This window comes from Artibeus jamaicensis, unplaced genomic scaffold (genome assembly GCF_021234435.1).
Source record: "Artibeus jamaicensis isolate MK-2021 breed Jamaican fruit bat unplaced genomic scaffold, CSHL_Jam_final contig_1028, whole genome shotgun sequence".
NCBI lineage: Eukaryota > Metazoa > Chordata > Mammalia > Chiroptera > Phyllostomidae > Artibeus > Artibeus jamaicensis.
This window is the reverse complement of record NW_026521201.1, coordinates 7,754,996-7,772,996: the sequence shown is the minus strand read 5'-3', so window position 1 is coordinate 7,772,996 and position 18,001 is coordinate 7,754,996. Positions and strand designations below refer to the sequence as shown.

Genomic DNA, 18,001 nt, shown 5'->3' with positions numbered 1-18,001 from the left:
GCACAGGAGCGGGTATGCTGTGCATCTAGGGTACAATAGCCACCTTGTCTTTAGGGCACAGCTCCACATAGGATGCCTAAAACCTCTCCAGGCCCTAGAGGTCCTGCTTCCTTCAGGTGAGGCTTACGTTCTAGGCCCTCTTCCCTCAGTATATGTGCTGGGATCTAATGGGATGAGGTCCACTCACTAGCAGTAGTGCATTCAGGGAGGATGCTGTGCCTGAATTTATTTATCAAAATATGAGGGCAGGATACAATGTCAGAAGGGAAATAAGCTCATGGGATACCACCCTTTCCACCCAGCACCCACAACTAAAAACCAGAAAGGGGAAGCTTCAGTGGAAGCTCCCATTTTATGCTCTTCCAGCCCCACCTCCCCCAACCCCTTTCAGGCTAGTGCATGGAGCCTGACAGGGGGAAGAGGAAGAGGTTGCAGATTCCTGGGAGAAGGAAACAGCTTCATCTCCCAGGACACAAGACCCGTAACCACCAAATTAACATATCTTGAAGCAGGAAGAGACTTAAAGATCAGCTAGTCTAAATCTCTGAGGCACAGAGAGCCTATGAAACTTTCCCAAGACCCCACAGCAGGTTCTGACCAGCCAGGACTAACATTCCCCTGTCACAGATGGCCTCTGACCTCTGTTAACAGGGAAGCCCTGAGCCTGGAAGGAATCTTAGTGATTATCTAGTCCAGGCTTCCCCGCCAGTGTGCTGGCTATTGATCCCCCATGTCCCCATGGGTGTAGCTGAGGGTCCATTCACTGAGCATGCCTCATGAAGGTTGCTATTTTCTATGTGCCTTGGCATCAGGAATAAGGCACACAGTGGGCCTGTCCAACCTTCCAGCTTGACAGACATAGAAAATAAAACAACCTCTCCCAGATCCCAAGCTGGGAAACAGCAGAGTCAGGACTAGAATCAGACCACCTGACTCATCTTTTCCAACATACCCGCTGCCCCTTGAGCTTGCCAAGGAACAAGTGATGATGATGATGATGATGGTAACAGTAAGGGCACGGCTAATATTTACTGAGAGCTTATTCTGTGCTAAACACTGTTCTAACTGCTCTACACAAACACCCTGATTGAAATGTACAATTGTTGTCCCCATTTTTAAGTGAAAGGTTGAAGGTTAACCTGTCCAAGGTCACAAGATTATGGAAGGGTAGGATTCAAACCCAGAAAGCCTGGCTCCACAGTCTGGGCTTGTGAGGACATTTCTACAGTGAAGTTATCCTGATGCATTTTAAGGAAGTTAGTTCTTTTAGCCCTCCTACCACATGCCCCTTCCCCTCCTGCTTAGGAGTGACATTCAGTCCAAAGGCCAGTCAATTTCATTCCCATAACTTGATCCTCTGTGCTCCCCCATTAGGGCAAGGAAGGGCATGTTGGCTAGACCTCACACATCCAATCCTCAAAATGGCAGCTTAGCCACTCACCAAAGTGGGTAAGGGCTACACTTGGGGTGTTTTTTACATTGTAAGCAAGTTCCACCTCCTCCCCTATTCAGGCTATCCATCCATCACCTTACGCTAAAGTACAGACTAAAGCTGAGGAAGATGATGAGTAAAGAAACCAATCAAGCAGATAAGAAAAGCCATCAGCTGCAGTGGACCAGGTAGGCCCTCGAAGTGTTCTATTGCCCTGGGAAAACCAGATCATTTTTTAAACTGCCACTTCTTCTTCATGACAGTGTCAGATTCTACTCTTTCAAGAGCACTGACTGGCTAGTACACCAGTCCATCTCCTTACCTGTCAGCTACCCCTCAAAGGCAGTCTGGGAATGCCACCCAACCAACACTGCAAGGCTGGGTCTCCTTCCTCTCCTCTCGATGGAGGACACATTCCCTAAGAGGTAGCTGCAACACCCCTCTGCCCAAGTGTAGAGGGGCAGTGAAGAGAGGTGGCTGTGGCCCCCAGCAGGCACACTGGGCAACTGCCTTGTTAGCACGTCCACTGACTCCAGCATCCTAGGACCTGACCAGTTTCTGTGGACAGTGCCTCACACACTTCCATTAGGAAGCCCTGGCTCTTCCATTCCTCCCCCACCTGCCCTGTGTATTACTGTCACCTCCCTCTCTTCCCTTCTTACCAGGCCTTGTATGTCACCCACTCAGGGACCCATCCATCCTAGGAAGTTAACTAGTACTCATGGAACATGTCTCCTAAGGGAGTTTTAATACTTTGGGAGCCAACTGTGGAAACTAAAGCTCCAGGGTTCAGGTGCCAGGGCCACAAGAGGATGGGTGTTCATGCCCCAGATCCAAGACCCACTGTGCACCCATGGGGCTGGATGGCATCCCCTGAACATCCACCATACTACAGCTTCTGTGCTATGGGTACACAGGGCATGGGAAGTGCATAGATTTGGGAGTTAGGGTACCTAGGTTTGAAGCCCCACTGTCAGTTGCCAGCTGTGTGGTCTGGACAAGTTCTGCAGCTTCTCCAGACCTCAGTGTCCCCTGTCTAGGAAGGCCTGACAGGCAGGGTCCTCAGCCCTCTCACTCCACAGTTCTGAGTGAGCAGCAATGACAGTGGCCTGCTGGGGCCACCCAAACTGAGCCTCTCACCCAGGCATCTGGGAACCAGAACCATACTTGGCCACCCAGGACAGACTGGCCTGCTCTGGAGCAGCCACTTGGCCTGAACTGTATTCTCCTAAAATTACTTTTGAGTTGAGAGGTTCAAACATTGATAGAATTAATATTTCCTGCTAAGAAAAAGGTTTCTTCTCTCCCCAAGTCATCTTCTTTGGCATTTCAACCACTACCCAAGACTTCTAAATCTTTCCATTGAAACTCATGAATGGAACCTACCACCCCTATCCTGAACCTTCAGAGCCACCATAGCCTTGCCTGAATGAATTCTCACTATAAAAATGCCCCACACTAAGTCCCAGGGTTCTAGTCCTGTCTGTCACTGACCATATGATCTAGAGTCACTCCTGTGGGACTCAATTTCATCAAAAGGGAAAGTCAGGGGTGGACCTACTAATATTTAAGGTCTTTGCCATCTCTATCCACAATTCACATGATGTCAAGGGGCCTGTAATTCCACAGTGAGAGCCCCACCTTTCAAAGCCATTTTGTCTCAAGGGCCCAGTCACTAGTTTCCATACAAAGTAGATCTGTGTTTAATAATGCAGGCCAGTGTTCTTACTTTGGCTTCACATTAGAATCACCTGGAGAGTTTTAAAATGTGCCTGGGTAGAGTTTTAAAATATGCTCAGGCACCTATGTATTATTACAGTTTTCCAGGTGATGCTAAGGTACAGCCCAGGCTGAGTACCACTATTCCAGGTTCTTGAACAAAGACCTGGAGTCACTGACCACCACTGTCTTGAATTTCCTAGGCTCCTTCACCTTCAAGTGAGGGAGGTCGTGATGCTTTGCCAGGGCGGTGAAGTGGGAGGAAGGTTATGGGGCAGCAGCACAAAGCCACCAGTAACCCAGTACACCAGTGGGTCCCTGGGCAGGCTCAGCTGGGTAAGAGGATATGTCATAACCTGTTAGACTCATTTGCTCAAATATTGTTTATCATATGAAAAAAAAAGAAAAGAAACAAATACCTAGGGAGCTTGTTATATGAGCAGATTCCCAGGTCCTATCCCCAGAGATTGATTCATCAAGTCTGGAGAAGCACCTAGAACTCTGCATTTTAACAGTGCCCCAGCAGATGCTGTGGGTCTGATAACCACTTTACAAGCTCAGCAGGGACAACACAGCTCCCTGGCCAGTAGGCCATGGAGAGCTGGCCCCACTGGGGCTCCAGGAATACACACCCTGCCCAGACCAGGGCACAAAGGATATTTCCATTCGACAATGCTGATGCACGCCCTCCGGATGGGGTTCTTTAGAGTGAGGCAGAGCAGGGCACGTGGTGGGCGTGTGGCAGTGGTGCTGCCCTGTTTCTTGGGTTTCCCATACTGCTGCCGCTTCCGCTGTGTGGAGCTGACTGTGGAGATGGTCGCATTGCCAGCGCTTCCCATCAGCTTGGCCTGCCGGGCCGCATCAATAGCTGCCTGCCAGGACAAGGCTGCCCCTGGGGTGGGGATGTGCTCGGGGACAAGCCCTGCTGCTGCATTGGCATTCATGTTGGCATGAGCTGGGCGCGGGCTCCCATAGTTGGAACCTGTAGGAGAGGACAGAGGACAACAGTCACCAGGGAGAAAACATGAAAGCTTGTAATAAGCTCTGTATCCCAGTCTCACAATTGCTTAAAAACCTTATATCAAACTGTTGCAGTCTGGAGAAGGCACATGGAAACACTAGTGCGTGACACTGAAAAAAAGAGTCAGGAAATCTGTTCTAGCCCTGGTCCAGCTGTGTGACCTTATGAATGTCACTCCCCCTCTCTGGTCTCATTGCCTAATTTTCATTGGACAGGACATGAGATGTGTGCATTACAACATATATGGACTTCAGAAATAATGCTAGAGAAAGGCAGGATACAGAAAAAAAACACACAATGCAGTATATATAATTAAAATACACTTATATAAGAATAACCCAAGGGGGAGGGTGGAAGCAAGGGAGGGAGGTGGGTTTAAAGGGAGTTGGAGGGGAGAAAATACAGACAACTGTAATTGAACAACAAGAAAATAATTTAAATTAAAAGAAGAAAACAAAAAAAGAATACATACTAAAATGATATTCATTAAAGAGAACAGAATGATTATTTAAGGAAGGTTAGAAAAATGGAAGATACTGAGATAAAAAGGAAAAATGAATGAATGAATGAAGTGAATGAGAGCCATTACATGAATCAATAATGTCAAATGCACAATAAATTGAAGAGTATGATTCACTCAAATCTCTGCACTTCATATCCAAAAAATAAAAATAAGTATAATACAACGACAGGGTCAGACCAAAGTAAGGTTACGCCCAGGTACCTCAAACTCATCACGGCACTGAGCGCTGGTTTAACAGGAGAGGGTGCAGGATGTATGCTTTTAAATCATGTCAGCCAATTTTTTGACATTCACCTCCCCTTCAGAAATAGGATCTATACCCTCTCCTCCTGAAATGGGGTTGGCCTGTGGTAACTGTTTTGACCAATAAAGTACAGCAGAAGTGATGGTAATGTTGCATCCACCTGACTCTTTGGCCCTGGGGGAAGCCATACACCCTACATGGCAGCCTGGTTGCCCTAAGGAAGCCTGCCGGCCCAACATGGAGAGACGGCACTCAGAGAGACAGACTCCTAGCCAGCCCCCAGCTGCTCTGATCACCATCTGACTGCAACTGCATGAAACCAAACCAGAACCACTTAACCAAGCCCTCCCTGTGGCAGGGCTGACAAGGTGGGGTAGAGAGAGACACTGCAGGAAGGAAACCCGAGTAGGAACCAGTGAAATCCAGAGGAGGGACATCCGCAGTGCTCTGGTTTAAAGGCAACCAGAACCTTCAAGACTGTCCCCAAGACCCCACAATACTCAGTCTTGTCAGCCTGATGCCTCCCCCAGAATCCTACAAGGTTTGCCAAGCAATCAGCTCAGCCTGGACCCAAACCTGTTCTGGCCGCAGAACAGAAGCATGCCTTTGAGACCTGTCAACTGCCCAGGTGTCTCAGGATCAAGAAAGGCTGCTGGGAAAGGGGTGTTACTGTAGGCAGAGAGCCTAGCATCAGGATGCCATGTCCAGTTGCCTGGAAGATGACAGCTGGAGCAGGCAGACCAGTTGCACAGACATCGCTTCCAAGTCCTGCCACTGACACCCTCCCCTCTGCTCAGTGTATATAAGGTCCTTTCAGGGAGCTGCTGAGCCCTTACCTCTCTTCACTGAAACTCACCAGGACTTGGATGAACACTTGGCACCTTACCAGACAGCCACCTCTCCCCAGCTCTTATCTGAAGCTAATTCTTCTATGTTTGACTTTAAGATAACTTTTGCTCCCAGTGTGACCTACTGTCTGGACCCTCTCATCCCCACCACCAGCCTTGTCCTCCACTCCACAGGGACCAGTTCAGAGATGAACACATGACCCAGCTCAGCCAGTGAGAACATTTTCACCCAGAGAATATCTGTCCTAAAGACAGACCCTAATAACGTCATTGGGCCCCTGCATCTAGCCATGCCTGATGATGACAGCCTTACCCTGAACTTTCTTCTTTTAGTATTTAAGTAAGAGCTTAAGCTAATTTGAATTAGGTTTCTGTCCCTGACAATGAAAAATGGCCTAATATGTTTGCTCAGTGCCACAAAGCTTGAACCTGGCTCAGGTGTCATTTCTGCCAGATTCCAAAGTCTATGTCCTTTCCATCATCACACCAGTGGCAGGCAATTGATTGGCACCACTGTCTAAAATGCTGTACCTAAAGGATTCTAAGACTTTTCCAAGTACAACAGGAATGCATTTCATGACAGATTAATGATGTCTGCATGGGCACCAAGGATATGGAATGGTATCGTAGATGCCATGTATTTACCACCCTGTGGGATACCAAGATGAGCACATCAGGTCTTCATTAATACCAGCTGGTCTACTGACTTCTTACCCCCTGACAGTTGCCTCATCACTATTGCTCTGTAGCACTAGAGCCCCACCCCCACCCCCACTTCCTAAGTGCTGGTAAACTGCCTCTTTGCTGTACTCAATTTATGGCTGTATTCTCACCATGATTCTGACTCCCTTCTCACTGTATATTTGCTCTCTGCCCTCCCTCTGCCCAGTTGCTGCAGGCAGCTGCCACACCCCCAGTGGTAGAGTATATATTAACCAGAACATGAGAATCATGGTAAACCTGAAACTTCCTAGGAAAAGTCTTGTCTCCTACATATGTCTCTACACTCACTGTGAGAAGCCTACACATAGAGCAAGGAAGACTCCAAAAAGGCTGGACCTTCACCTTTCTCATAGGACCCCCAGAGGAAAAAATTAGGAGAGATTATTTAAATTAACAAAGGCACTTGCAGCACAAGAACTGCTTTAATAACCAGCGAGCAGGAGTTATCTCCATTTAACACATGAGAAAACAAAGGAGCGTATGACTCATTAAAGGTCACCAAGGGAGACAATGGAAGATTTCTGCAGCACACACAGGACTCAGTTAAAATGCCAGACTATACTCTACCTCCTCAGGTCTCACACACGTGGTCCACATGCACACACACATGTGTGTTCTCATACTCGCCACAAACAAAGCACATACCTCCTACTGGGGGTTTATGGGCCTTGAGATTGAAGAAGCTACATTTCTGACCCCAAGAACATCCTTTACATTTATATGATTTTCATAGGACAGCATCTGCTACATAAACAGCCCCTCTAGCAGCCCATGAACAACCTTTGGGATGAATGAAAGTGGAAGGTGGCTCTGTTCCTATCTGCTGCATTAGAGTGACTGAGCCCAACTTCATCTCTTGTCTTTTCTCTCTCTCTTTTTTTTTTATTGTTGTTCAAGTACACTTGGTTTCACCAGACTGGGCTGCAACTGTCATTGTGTCCGTTCAGTCTGTGATATGTCCTTTCCTTCCTGGGCTCCCTATTAGGCACTGACAATGCTTAAGAGACTATTTTATTCCTAGAGTGACTTTTCTTTCTCACCTACATAAAATCAGCCATGTCTCCACTGTCAGCCTTTCCAGACTCCAACAGTCTCCTCAACAAGTTCTCAACACTTCACACCTTCCTACTGTCTTCACACTCTAATCACTGTACTCACCCCCAAGCACTGTTAATCACCCTCTCTCACACTAGTTGCTAGTGCCGAAACCCAAAGAGCATTTGCACAATGCTAGGAAAAAAGGCAGAAAGCACCAGTGCAAGAGCACATCCATGGCCTTGGAAAGGCTGTATGTGGGGTGAGGAGACCACAGCTCCTAAGCACTAAATGGGCAGGGCTGCACAGAACCAAGAGAGGTAGGCGGCCTTCTGAGCCACCCCACATCATGCATGACCTCATTTCCATTGTGAATCGTTCCCAGAGCGCAAGGACCTCTCTGAAGCACACCATCTGCGGAAAGCATATACGAGTAAGTCTGTGGCAGAAAATGGAATGTCAACCTCTCCCTCACTGGAGGACAAACAAACAGTCTTCAGTGTTCGATCCTGGCAGGTCTGAGCACAGCTGCAGTACTGTGACATGATCAAGGGCACTGCCACACAAAGCCACGTACAGGTGAGCCAGGCATGGCCCCTCAACACTCCTCCACTTGGGCTATACTCCAAGGCCCAGCTTGGCCTCCTCTCCTCCAAAGCAGTTTTATCCCACCAGGCTAAAGGCTCTGTGTGTACTACCAGGTCACCCCTGACAAGGAGGCACAACTCTTCAAGAATCCCAAGAATGGAAACACTCCATCTCAGGCTCAACATTTTTAAAAGAGCAGTGCCATGGAGGAAAGGCAAGCAGTATTGTGTCCCTGATGGCTTTTGTTAGCAAAAAAATAAACCACCCAATGCAAAGAGACCAATTTTCAAATTATAAAGCTAATTCAAAGCTCTGACACCTGGTTGCCAGCTGAAAAGATGCCACTTTTAAAGCCTGTTCTGGCTCCTGCCTTACTAGACTATTTCCACTGATGCTCTCATCCCTGAACGAGCCCCAGAGCAGCAGCTCAGAAAATCAGACCCCACACAAACAGGTGGGTGCCCACAACAGTGATCTCTTTCTCGTCCATAAGAAAATGACTCCCATTTGTCAAATGGCTGAGCTTCCCTTAAGACAGCAGCAGTCTCCTCCTCCCACACACAGAAGCTGTTGCTTCTCCAAGGGAACAGGATGAGGGCAAGATCCCAGCACAAATTTGTCAGCTGCAGGTCATTCTGCTCTGCAGAGTCCACAGAGGAGTCCAAGTCAGGAGGCAGTGGCTTATGCTTCCTTGGTACCCAATTCCCTTCTGGGATAAGGGGTAGTGCTGAGGACCTAGAAGGTGTTCAACTATGAAAGGTAAATTTTTTCCCCTTTAATCCACCTCTATCCAAGCACTTGATTCAAGGCCACATCCCAGAAGATGCTCAATATCTTTTTGCCAGTGACTGTATTGGCAGTGATGACGTGATAAAGTTGAAGGTGAACAACAGGTAGGCTTCAGCAACACTGTGAGAGTCAGCCTGTCTATGCCCTCAAGAATGGGCTTGTTGGGGCCCTTGTACTAACTTCTTAGATGTGGTAGTGGGGTAGAATACCTGAGAGAAGAGGTTGTGAGCAATGACTCCCACCTCCTATGCCACCTCCCTTGAGCAGGCCCCTGTCTTGCCCAGAACACTGCAGTGGCCCCCTGATATTTCTCTCATTTCTCTTGCCTATCCCCAATCCATTCTTCGCAGCAACCAGAGTGACCTTTTAAAAATAAAAACCATAAATCAGGCCCTGTAATTCCCCTAGTTAAATGTCTCCAGACTCCATGTGATTTATGAAGCCTGTGTAGGTTGGCCCTGGCCCACTTCTCTGAGCTCATCTCATCTGTCTCTTGGCTGGTCTCGCATCCCTGACATACTGGCCTCACTTCACCCCTCACATGTGCTCAGTTCCTGTCCACCATCATACCTTTGCACATACTGAACATGTCATTCCCTTTGCTTTTTACTTGGTGATTCCTTTTCACACTTCAGGTTGGGGCTCTAATGATTCCTTCTCAAAACCTCTAACCCTGCCTCTGCACTCTTGGTCAGCAGAGCTCAAACACTGGCTGCCAGTGTGCTTCCCATGTCCCTGCTCCACTCTACCCTTCAAGAGAGATCCCAAACCCCCAGCATCACAAAGGGAACCCCAGTTAGGCACATGTGTGGAAAAAGGCACGGGCTCCTTCAGTTCCTTCAGACATGCACAAAGGAGATTACTACCAATGATCAGTCTTTGTTCACACAACTACAACCAAGACTGACGTACAAAGAGTAAGAAATAGCAGTTCATCCCTGGAAAGGAGAGAGCTGTACATGCATTTCTCCTAAAGCCCTGCCCATCCTCTCACTTTTTAATCCCTATACTAGAACGGAAATGCTTTCACTCAAGCCAGGTTTCAACCAAAGATCTCTGCAGAAACCTACATGGCTCTTGCTGTCTGTCATTTCATTGGAAAGCTCATTGTAATGACTTGAGGGGCCTACATTCCCTTTAAGAGTATAGCAGCCAACCTGAAACAGCAACTACACTGCCCATTAAAGGCCAAATAACTAGAAAACAGGAGGCCATTAATCTTCTCTATCTAGTGCATTAAAAAGATAGCCAGGAAACTCACACAGGGAAGATACTATGTCTTAGACTCAGAATAAAACCCAAGGCCCAGTAATTTCAAGGCCAGCTGTGCTCATCCTGAGAAGAATCAGGTCAGGCTCAGCACCGTGTGGCAGATATAGTGGACTGGTGGACTAACTCAGAAGCTCTTCCAACCTGTGCCTTCCTGTCCTGCAGAGGTGAGAAAGCTAAAAACTACAATCTCCAGTTTCTCCGTAGCTGATGTGACTATGGGGTTGGCCAACTTGAGAACTGAACAGAAATTAAATCAGGTGGGGAGGGTATCTATTTCATTACTGTGGGACCGGCAAGGTCTGGCAATGGCTTCCTGATCTGGGAATCTGGATAAGATGATGTGATCCTAGAGCCCGTGACTGGCACAGTAACTTCCAGACCCTCCAGCTTTCCAATTCTCCCCAAGTCCCACTCCTCTCAGCAGACCAGTTCTGAGTGCTGTTCTGGGAGTCATACCTGACCGACCTAAAGCCTGTTCTGCCAACCTTCCCAACTACTTTTTGAGCCCTGTAATTTTAATTTTAAGTAACCTCTCTCTTAAAATAGCTACCGCAGTGTCTGTTGTGGGTCTGAACCATACAATCCACAGTTGCACTATGCTACAGAATATCTACAGTAATGAACATGTTCAGTAATTCTGGAATGTCCAATATGGTAGCCAGCAGTCATTGTGGCTACAAAGCACTTGAAATGTAGCTAGCCCAACCAAGGAACTACATTTTAAATTTTATATTAATTTACACTTAAATAGCCACATGTGGCTAACAGCTACCATACTAGTCAGCACAGGTATATATCAAGAGAAAGTCAGAATAAAAAGAAAATGAAGAGTCAGGTATGAGAAATAAAAATCAGTGCTAACAGAGAATGTAATTCTAATTTGTAAAGAAATGTAGCTCTAGCTGGCTCAGTGGATTTAGCATCAGCCTGCAAACAAAAGGGTTCGATTCCCATTCAGGGCACATGCCTGGTTTGTGGGCCAGGTCCCCAGATGGGGGCATGCAAGAGGCAGCAACAAAGTGATGTTTCTCTCCCTCACTTTCTCCCTCCCTTCCCCTCTCTAAAAATAAATAAATAAAATCCTTTTTTTTAAAGCAATCAAGAACTGATTCAAATTCTGATTGATGGGTGAATTTTCTGATCAGAAAATAACCACCTATGCAAAAACATGTTTTCAAAACATAAGATATTCTAAGGCCCAACAAACAATATAGAAACCAAAAGTCATTTTGCAGTAGCTAATACTCTTGACAAGTGAATGACAAACGAATTTTCTCAGTGGGGAGATGAGGAAACCAACCTTTTCCCCCAACCTAAGTTGGGCCTAACACAGCCCCCAAGACATCTCAGCAGGGATGTAAGGCCTTTCCCCACAGCAAGCACCCAAAGGGTCTTCTCCGTGTTTCAGCCATGGTGCTGTACATGAGCCTCCTCTGTCTTCTACTTGAGCTATCTTCACACTCTTTTCAGCAGCATTCCCTTACTGTGCCTGCCTTCCTCGTCCCTTACCCTGCTGTGAACACAGATCATGAGAGGTAAGGATGCTCAGAACAGAGCCATGACCATGAGTAGTCAAAGCTGCTCCAAAACAAGGAGATGGTGAAGGGCCAAGGACATCTGTGGCCATCTCCCTGATTCAATCGATTGGCACTGTCTTAGAAAAAGTGCCTCTTTTCAATTCTACATTCTACTTCCTTCTGATGGCCGGGGGTTGAACCCCTGGGGGCAGAGAACCTAGAGCAGTTCAGAAGCCCAAACCAACTGGAAGAGTGGTGAAGCTTAACTGGTGCCCACCCCCTCTAGTGATTCAGAAAACTAAGCCTTTTCTCTGTTCTTCACAGGGCAGTGGGTCAAAAGGAGGAAAAGGAATCCTAGGGTAGACTCCTACTAGAAGTAAACTAGCCTCACCTGCAGAAAACTGGAGGCCAATATCACCTTGGCCAGAAGACCACAATCATAAAATCATGTCCCCAGGGTCCCAGGTCATATCAATATCAGAGGGCAGAAGGAAGAAAAGTAAACAGAAAATAAAAGAATAGATACAGACAGCAGAACCATACTTTCCAACCAACGATAGTAATTTCAGTAATAGTAAAATACTTCTTTCACTTATTGACAAACAGAGAGAGGAGGGGAATCTCTTGCTATCTGAATGAAGGCACCTATCTATTACCCACCACCTGGGATGGCAAACCTAAATCACAGGACCTAGTAGAGAATCATTTCAAGTTTATCAAAAGTGAGCATTTTAGCTTTTTATAATGGAAGAGCAGCCTTTGTAATGAAAAGACAAAGATCCAGCCCTGACTGAGCTCGGATGCTTATCTAGAAAAGTGGGAAATCCTTCAGGTTGTTGATGTCTGGGATAAGAAGGGGCCGTGGAAAGCAGGAAAGCATGCCAAAGCAGCCTGGCACAGCACTGATGGGGCCTATTTCCCACTCCTCCTCCCTTCTGCTTTGGTGGGTAAGTGTTTGCAAGGAGCTACACCCCAGTATTTGGCCCCATTTTGCCAGTAGGAAAACAGAGTCCCAGAGTGGTGCACCCTGCCCAATCATCAGAACTAGAACATGTGGGGCACTGCCATCTTGGGAGGGCAGGTTTTAGTCTATTCTTCGGCCTCAACCTCCTTCCTCTCACCCTGAGAGGATGGATGACAGGAAGGCTTGGTCACTCCTCAGCCTGCCTGGTTACTGCCATCCTCTGAAGTTGGCAGGGCACCTTCGAGAACCATCAGGAACTCCTCTGTGTTTCATGCCTGGGACACCCGGCCATAGCCAGCGATCCGGCTCTGAGGAATGGCAGAGCGGTCCTGCAGCAGGGGCATGACTCAGCTGAGGCCTGGAGCTCAGAGCTCACAGACTCAGCCCCTCATGCCATGAGCCTTTCTGTTCTTCAGGAGCACTCTGCCCAGAACCCTGCCCAGGCCTCTTCCATTTTACCAGAGGGCACTGTGAGCCAAGGAACTCTGTCAGAAAAGCCACTTAGCATGCCTAACTAGAGTTTCTAAGAAATTCTAACACTTCACCTTCCTCCTCAGAAGCTATCCTAAAGGATGAAGTGAAGAATCTGGCAAATAATGTGCCTACTTGGGTATTCATCACAGCATGAATTATAGCAATGACAAACTGGAAATCACCTAAAAGCCCACCACTGGGGGAATAGTTAAATAAATCAATGCACACCCATATGATGGAATTTTAGGGAGCCATAAAAATTATGTTTTTGCAAAATAATATAGAAAAATATTCCAGAATATTAAGCAACAGAAACAGTCCAAAAATATATATACTGTAGGGCCCCAATTTTGCAAGAGATACTTTTTCACATAAAAGAAAGACTAAAACAAGAACACTGAAATGTTACTTGTGGTCATCTTTAGGTAACAAGTTAGACTTGTTCCCAGAAAGACAAATCCCCCTACCACACAGAAGAGGCCATGGACTCCAGATGGTACAAACCAAGGCTGTGCCAGTTACTAGCTGTGTGACTGCACCAGCCACAGGGCCTCTCTGAACCTGAATGGCCTGTCTGTAAAACAGGGGTCATAACAATGGCTACCACACAGTATTGCTGACACAATCAAATGAGTTAAGACATGTAAAACTCAGGATTTTGCTTGACAGTAGGAACTTTATACTAGCTATGTTTATTACATTAGCCAAATTCTCTATGATACATAATTCTTGGTAGTCAGAAATAAAAGATTGTAATTTTTTGTGTTTTTAAAGTATACTTGTGAAATTTACTGTGGCCAAACCAGCTTCAGCTGCTGACCACAGGTGGGGGTGGAGGGAGGTGACATACACAGACCCCACCAGGCAACTAGCTGCCCTGCTTCCTCACCTGCCTGGAGCCTCTTCCTCAGAATCCCCAGCACTACAGGAGAATACAAGCATCCTGGCATGGCACTGATGGGGCCCTCCTCCAGCCATGGAGAAGAAGAAATCCATGAAAACTCCATGTACATGCACCTCAATGTAGCCCTCTGTTGATTCAAACCTAAGCCCTGGATATAGGGAAATTTGCACCCTGTATCTCCAGCTATGTCTCTCTGTAGACTATTTAGGTTTGGGGTAAAGTGAAATGGTTGATTTGAAAATTATACAAAACAACAGCCTTTCCTTTTTCTTGTCATCTTGATTTTCTAACAATTCCATGTAACAGCAAGTCGGCTCCTTGAAGACAAACAGGCACATGTGCATGGAGTGAAACACACCAGGACTGTGAGCAGGATACTGGGGCTGCAGCCTGACGTCTGGGTTGTGCCAGCTGTGTAACCGCAAGCCCTTCTAAGAAGTTCCAGCAGAACTGGACGTCAGAGGGAGCATGTGGCTCTCCTCCAACCACACAGCCTGGCAGCATCAAAACCCAGGCCCCTCACTCTGCAACTGTCACTCACACCATCAGCCACACCAGCAAGTACTAACATGTATGTTTCTCTGGGGCTCAATTTACTCACCTGTAAAACAGAAGTAACGCATTCCTCACAGGACAATCATGAAGACTAAATGAGATTATGTCTATGAAAGTGCTACCCAAATATAAAGTATTGCTTAATAAGAACCATTCCACAGATGCCCACACAGAGAGCCTGAGTACCTCATCTTCAGGGAAGTGAGATAAAACATGAAGGTGTTTCTTTTTTAAATCTTTTCCACAAAAGCATACCCTCCACAGTAAGCAGCCACCTATTAAAAGTTCCTGTGCCTCACATACAAATAGTAATAGTGTCCACTGGTGGAAAAGTGAAACTACCTAGAGAACTCAGAATATGAAGAGTTCCAGAGGCCCCTATAAACAGCGCTCATTTCCATGCACCCTCCATGAGTGAAAGGCTCTAGAAAGCTTCCACCATCATGGGACTGTGTGGGGAGGGGGGTCCCTGCACGTGTTCACATGCAGAAAACATAACACAAATACACCCACGCCAACAGTGCTGCCTATTCCCAGGCATCTCTAGTTCTCATTAAGGCAGAACAAAAGAAACACATTAGCTGAATTCTCTACACTCGGAGGCCATTTAATAGCGATGCTTTGTATGAAGCATAATGCTTCTTTCATTTAGAAAAGTTAAAGCCATTTATCTCATTAATCCCCACAAAACCTCTGCCAAACAGCTGATAGACAACAAGGTGGAATGCAGGGGAAAAAATAAGCAAGGCCCCCTTGAGACTGCTGCCTCCTGATAAATATTAAACTTCACATAGATCTGAAGACACCTTGACTATTCCCTGAGTTCAAAGGGAGGACAGCCAGGCCAGAAGTCAAGAGAGTCAAGACAGCCAAATCCAGTCCCAGCTCATCACCTACTTGGTCTGTGCGCTCAGGCAAATCGCACCCCTTCTTTGGGTCTCAGTTTCCTCTTCTTTAGAATGCAAAGGCTCAGCCAAGCACCACACAAGGTCCATCATGCTCAGTGCCCAGGTCGCAGAACTCTTTGGTCCAGGCATCTCACTGCTCCCATCACTCCTCCTCCACTAGTCAAAGCCCCACAAGTCCTTAGTGCCTGGATCACCTTCCCATTGACCTCAAAGTCCACGCTTGATGACGTGGAGGTAGACAGGCACCTCCCACTGCCCCTGGCTGGGTTCTTCACTAGAGAGGCAGCTTGGGAGACTATGTGCTCCACGGTCCTAAGTGGCTGCCTCCAACTTGCCTGTGCTTACCAAGCTAAGGGGCTGCTGAGCTAAGAAGGGCAACACAGAGAGTAAGACTCCCCAGCCATCATATCTTTTCTAGTTCTCTATCACCATAATCAAGCTTCCTTTTCTCTTCTTTCTGCTTGGGTTTTTTTGTTTTGTTTTGTTTTGTTTTTTAGATTTTATTTATTTATCTTCAGAAGGGAAGGGAAGGAGAGAAATATTAATGTATGGTTGCATCTCATGGGTCTCCTACCGGGAACCGGCCTGCAACCCACGCATGTGCCCTGACTGGGAATCGAACCATGATCCTCTGGTTCGCAGGCCCACGCTCAATCCACTGAGCTACACCAGCCAGGGCTCTGAATGGCTTTTTATGACAACTTCTAGACCAGTAATATCTAACCCCTCCTGGCTCCTCTACTCCACCTTTTTCTCCTTGGAGGACAAAGGAAACACTGATGAGGACCCTCCTTGTGTGGAGCAGAGACTCAGGGCAGTGACTGACACCTAGGTTGGGGGTCCTCGGAAATCCAAGTTCCCTCCTTGGGGATCTGGTGTTGCCCAGATTTTCTCCAGGCCTCAACTGCACCTAAGCCTAAGCCAAAAAAAAAGGAGTGGAAAGGGAAAGCAGGTAAGTCCATCCTGAAGAGCCTGAGAGTAGAAGACAGAGGACAATGCATTTCCATTTTTCATTGCAGAATGATGTTATGATTCACAGAGCAGGAACCATGGCTGTGAAAATGTTGTAAAACTCTCCAAGTCTCTAACTTTGTCACTCTGTTCATGCTACTCTCCTCTAACTATGTCCCCATAGTAATTAGAAGGGTCAAAACCATGAAGACAAATCAGATCTGGTGCTGGTCTATGAAGATGGCAAGGGAAGACTGGGGAAGCAGAATGCAGGATGTGGGGATACTGAAGTTTACAGACAGACTGCAAGGGAATTGAGTGAATAATGGCACCCAGGAGAGACAGCGGTTGAGTCTGAGATTAAAAGCACAAATCAGCAATCATATGAGACCAAAGTTCATATTCTATAGGGCCACTTACAAGCTCCATGAGCCTGGGGAAGTTATTTAATATCTCTGAGATGTAGAGTTATTTCAAGGGCTTAAATACATTTATAATCACTTAGTGTGGTCCAGCATTATGAGAAGTTCTCAGTGAACAACAGTCATTAATTAGAACTGCTTTAGTTGTTATTGTTATTAAAGCGAGCTGAGGGCCTGAGGCTGCAGCAATGAAGGAGAGGCATGGGGACACCACAGGCTTGAAGAGGGCCATCAGGCTCAGCACCAGGAAGGCCTCTGAAGGCACCCCAACACAGACCTTTCCCAGAATGTCCACAACCCACAACCTTCCACATTTCCACTAAAGCACTGACAGCTCCAGCCACTCCCACTTCCTGGTCCACTCCCACTTCAGTCTGGAGGACTAAGAATAAAGTATAGTGGGTCTCCTCCCCACTCCTCCACTAAAAAGCTGTGTGATTCTGGACAAGGTCATCTCCCCCTCTGTGCTTTAGTTACCTCATCTGTAAAATGAGGGAGATTACCAAATGATCTCTAAGGTCCTATATATTTCTTGACATTCACTGACTCTAGAATTCATATGTGGGTGGCAGAAGAGTTTATCATTTGGAACATGCTGGCAAGAGAAATAGGTTTTTTGGATGGATCCTCAGAGCTCCCCACCCCATCCATAAATTCCCTCCTTTAACACTAATAAATACTTGAATCTGAAAGGCATCTGCCTACTATGGCAGTCACTGAAATTGGGCCACAATCCCAAGTTTCAACAAACATGGCTAATTGACAGGGATCTCCATGATTGCTTGAGAGGGGGACATGCAATGTTTGCAGCCCCATGGGGCCCTGCAATGAGGCTGCAATGCCTTCTGACTTAAGTTACCCTTCCTGGCCCTCTCTGACATACTCAACATTTGGAGCAGGATGCCACCAGAATCACAATTATGTGCTTATTAGCTCCTCTTGAATATCTGACTTATTTTGCAGCCTTCCCATAGGTGGTTTTCCCAATCTGTGAAATGGAGCTAACCACAACAGGCTAACAAGGGATAAAAACATATATGTGGAATCTTTTGGGGTGACATGGAAGCATCCTTCTAAAGATGAGAGTTACCTAGTTTTCATACATGTAGAAA

The 18,001-nt window shown here is 46.8% G+C and overlaps 1 protein-coding gene across 17 annotated transcripts in view; it reads right to left on the bottom strand.

Moving 5' to 3' along the window:
• Positions 1-18,001, bottom strand: part of CACNA1C (calcium voltage-gated channel subunit alpha1 C) — a 657,076-nt gene that overhangs the window by 599,486 nt on the left and 39,589 nt on the right. For all 17 annotated transcript variants that reach the window (XM_053662750.1, XM_053662779.1, XM_053662780.1 and 14 more), the window contains exon 2: positions 3,812-4,133. In XM_053662750.1, the coding sequence (XP_053518725.1) occupies positions 3,812-4,133 (322 nt within the window). The remainder of the gene's footprint in view (positions 1-3,811; positions 4,134-18,001) is intronic.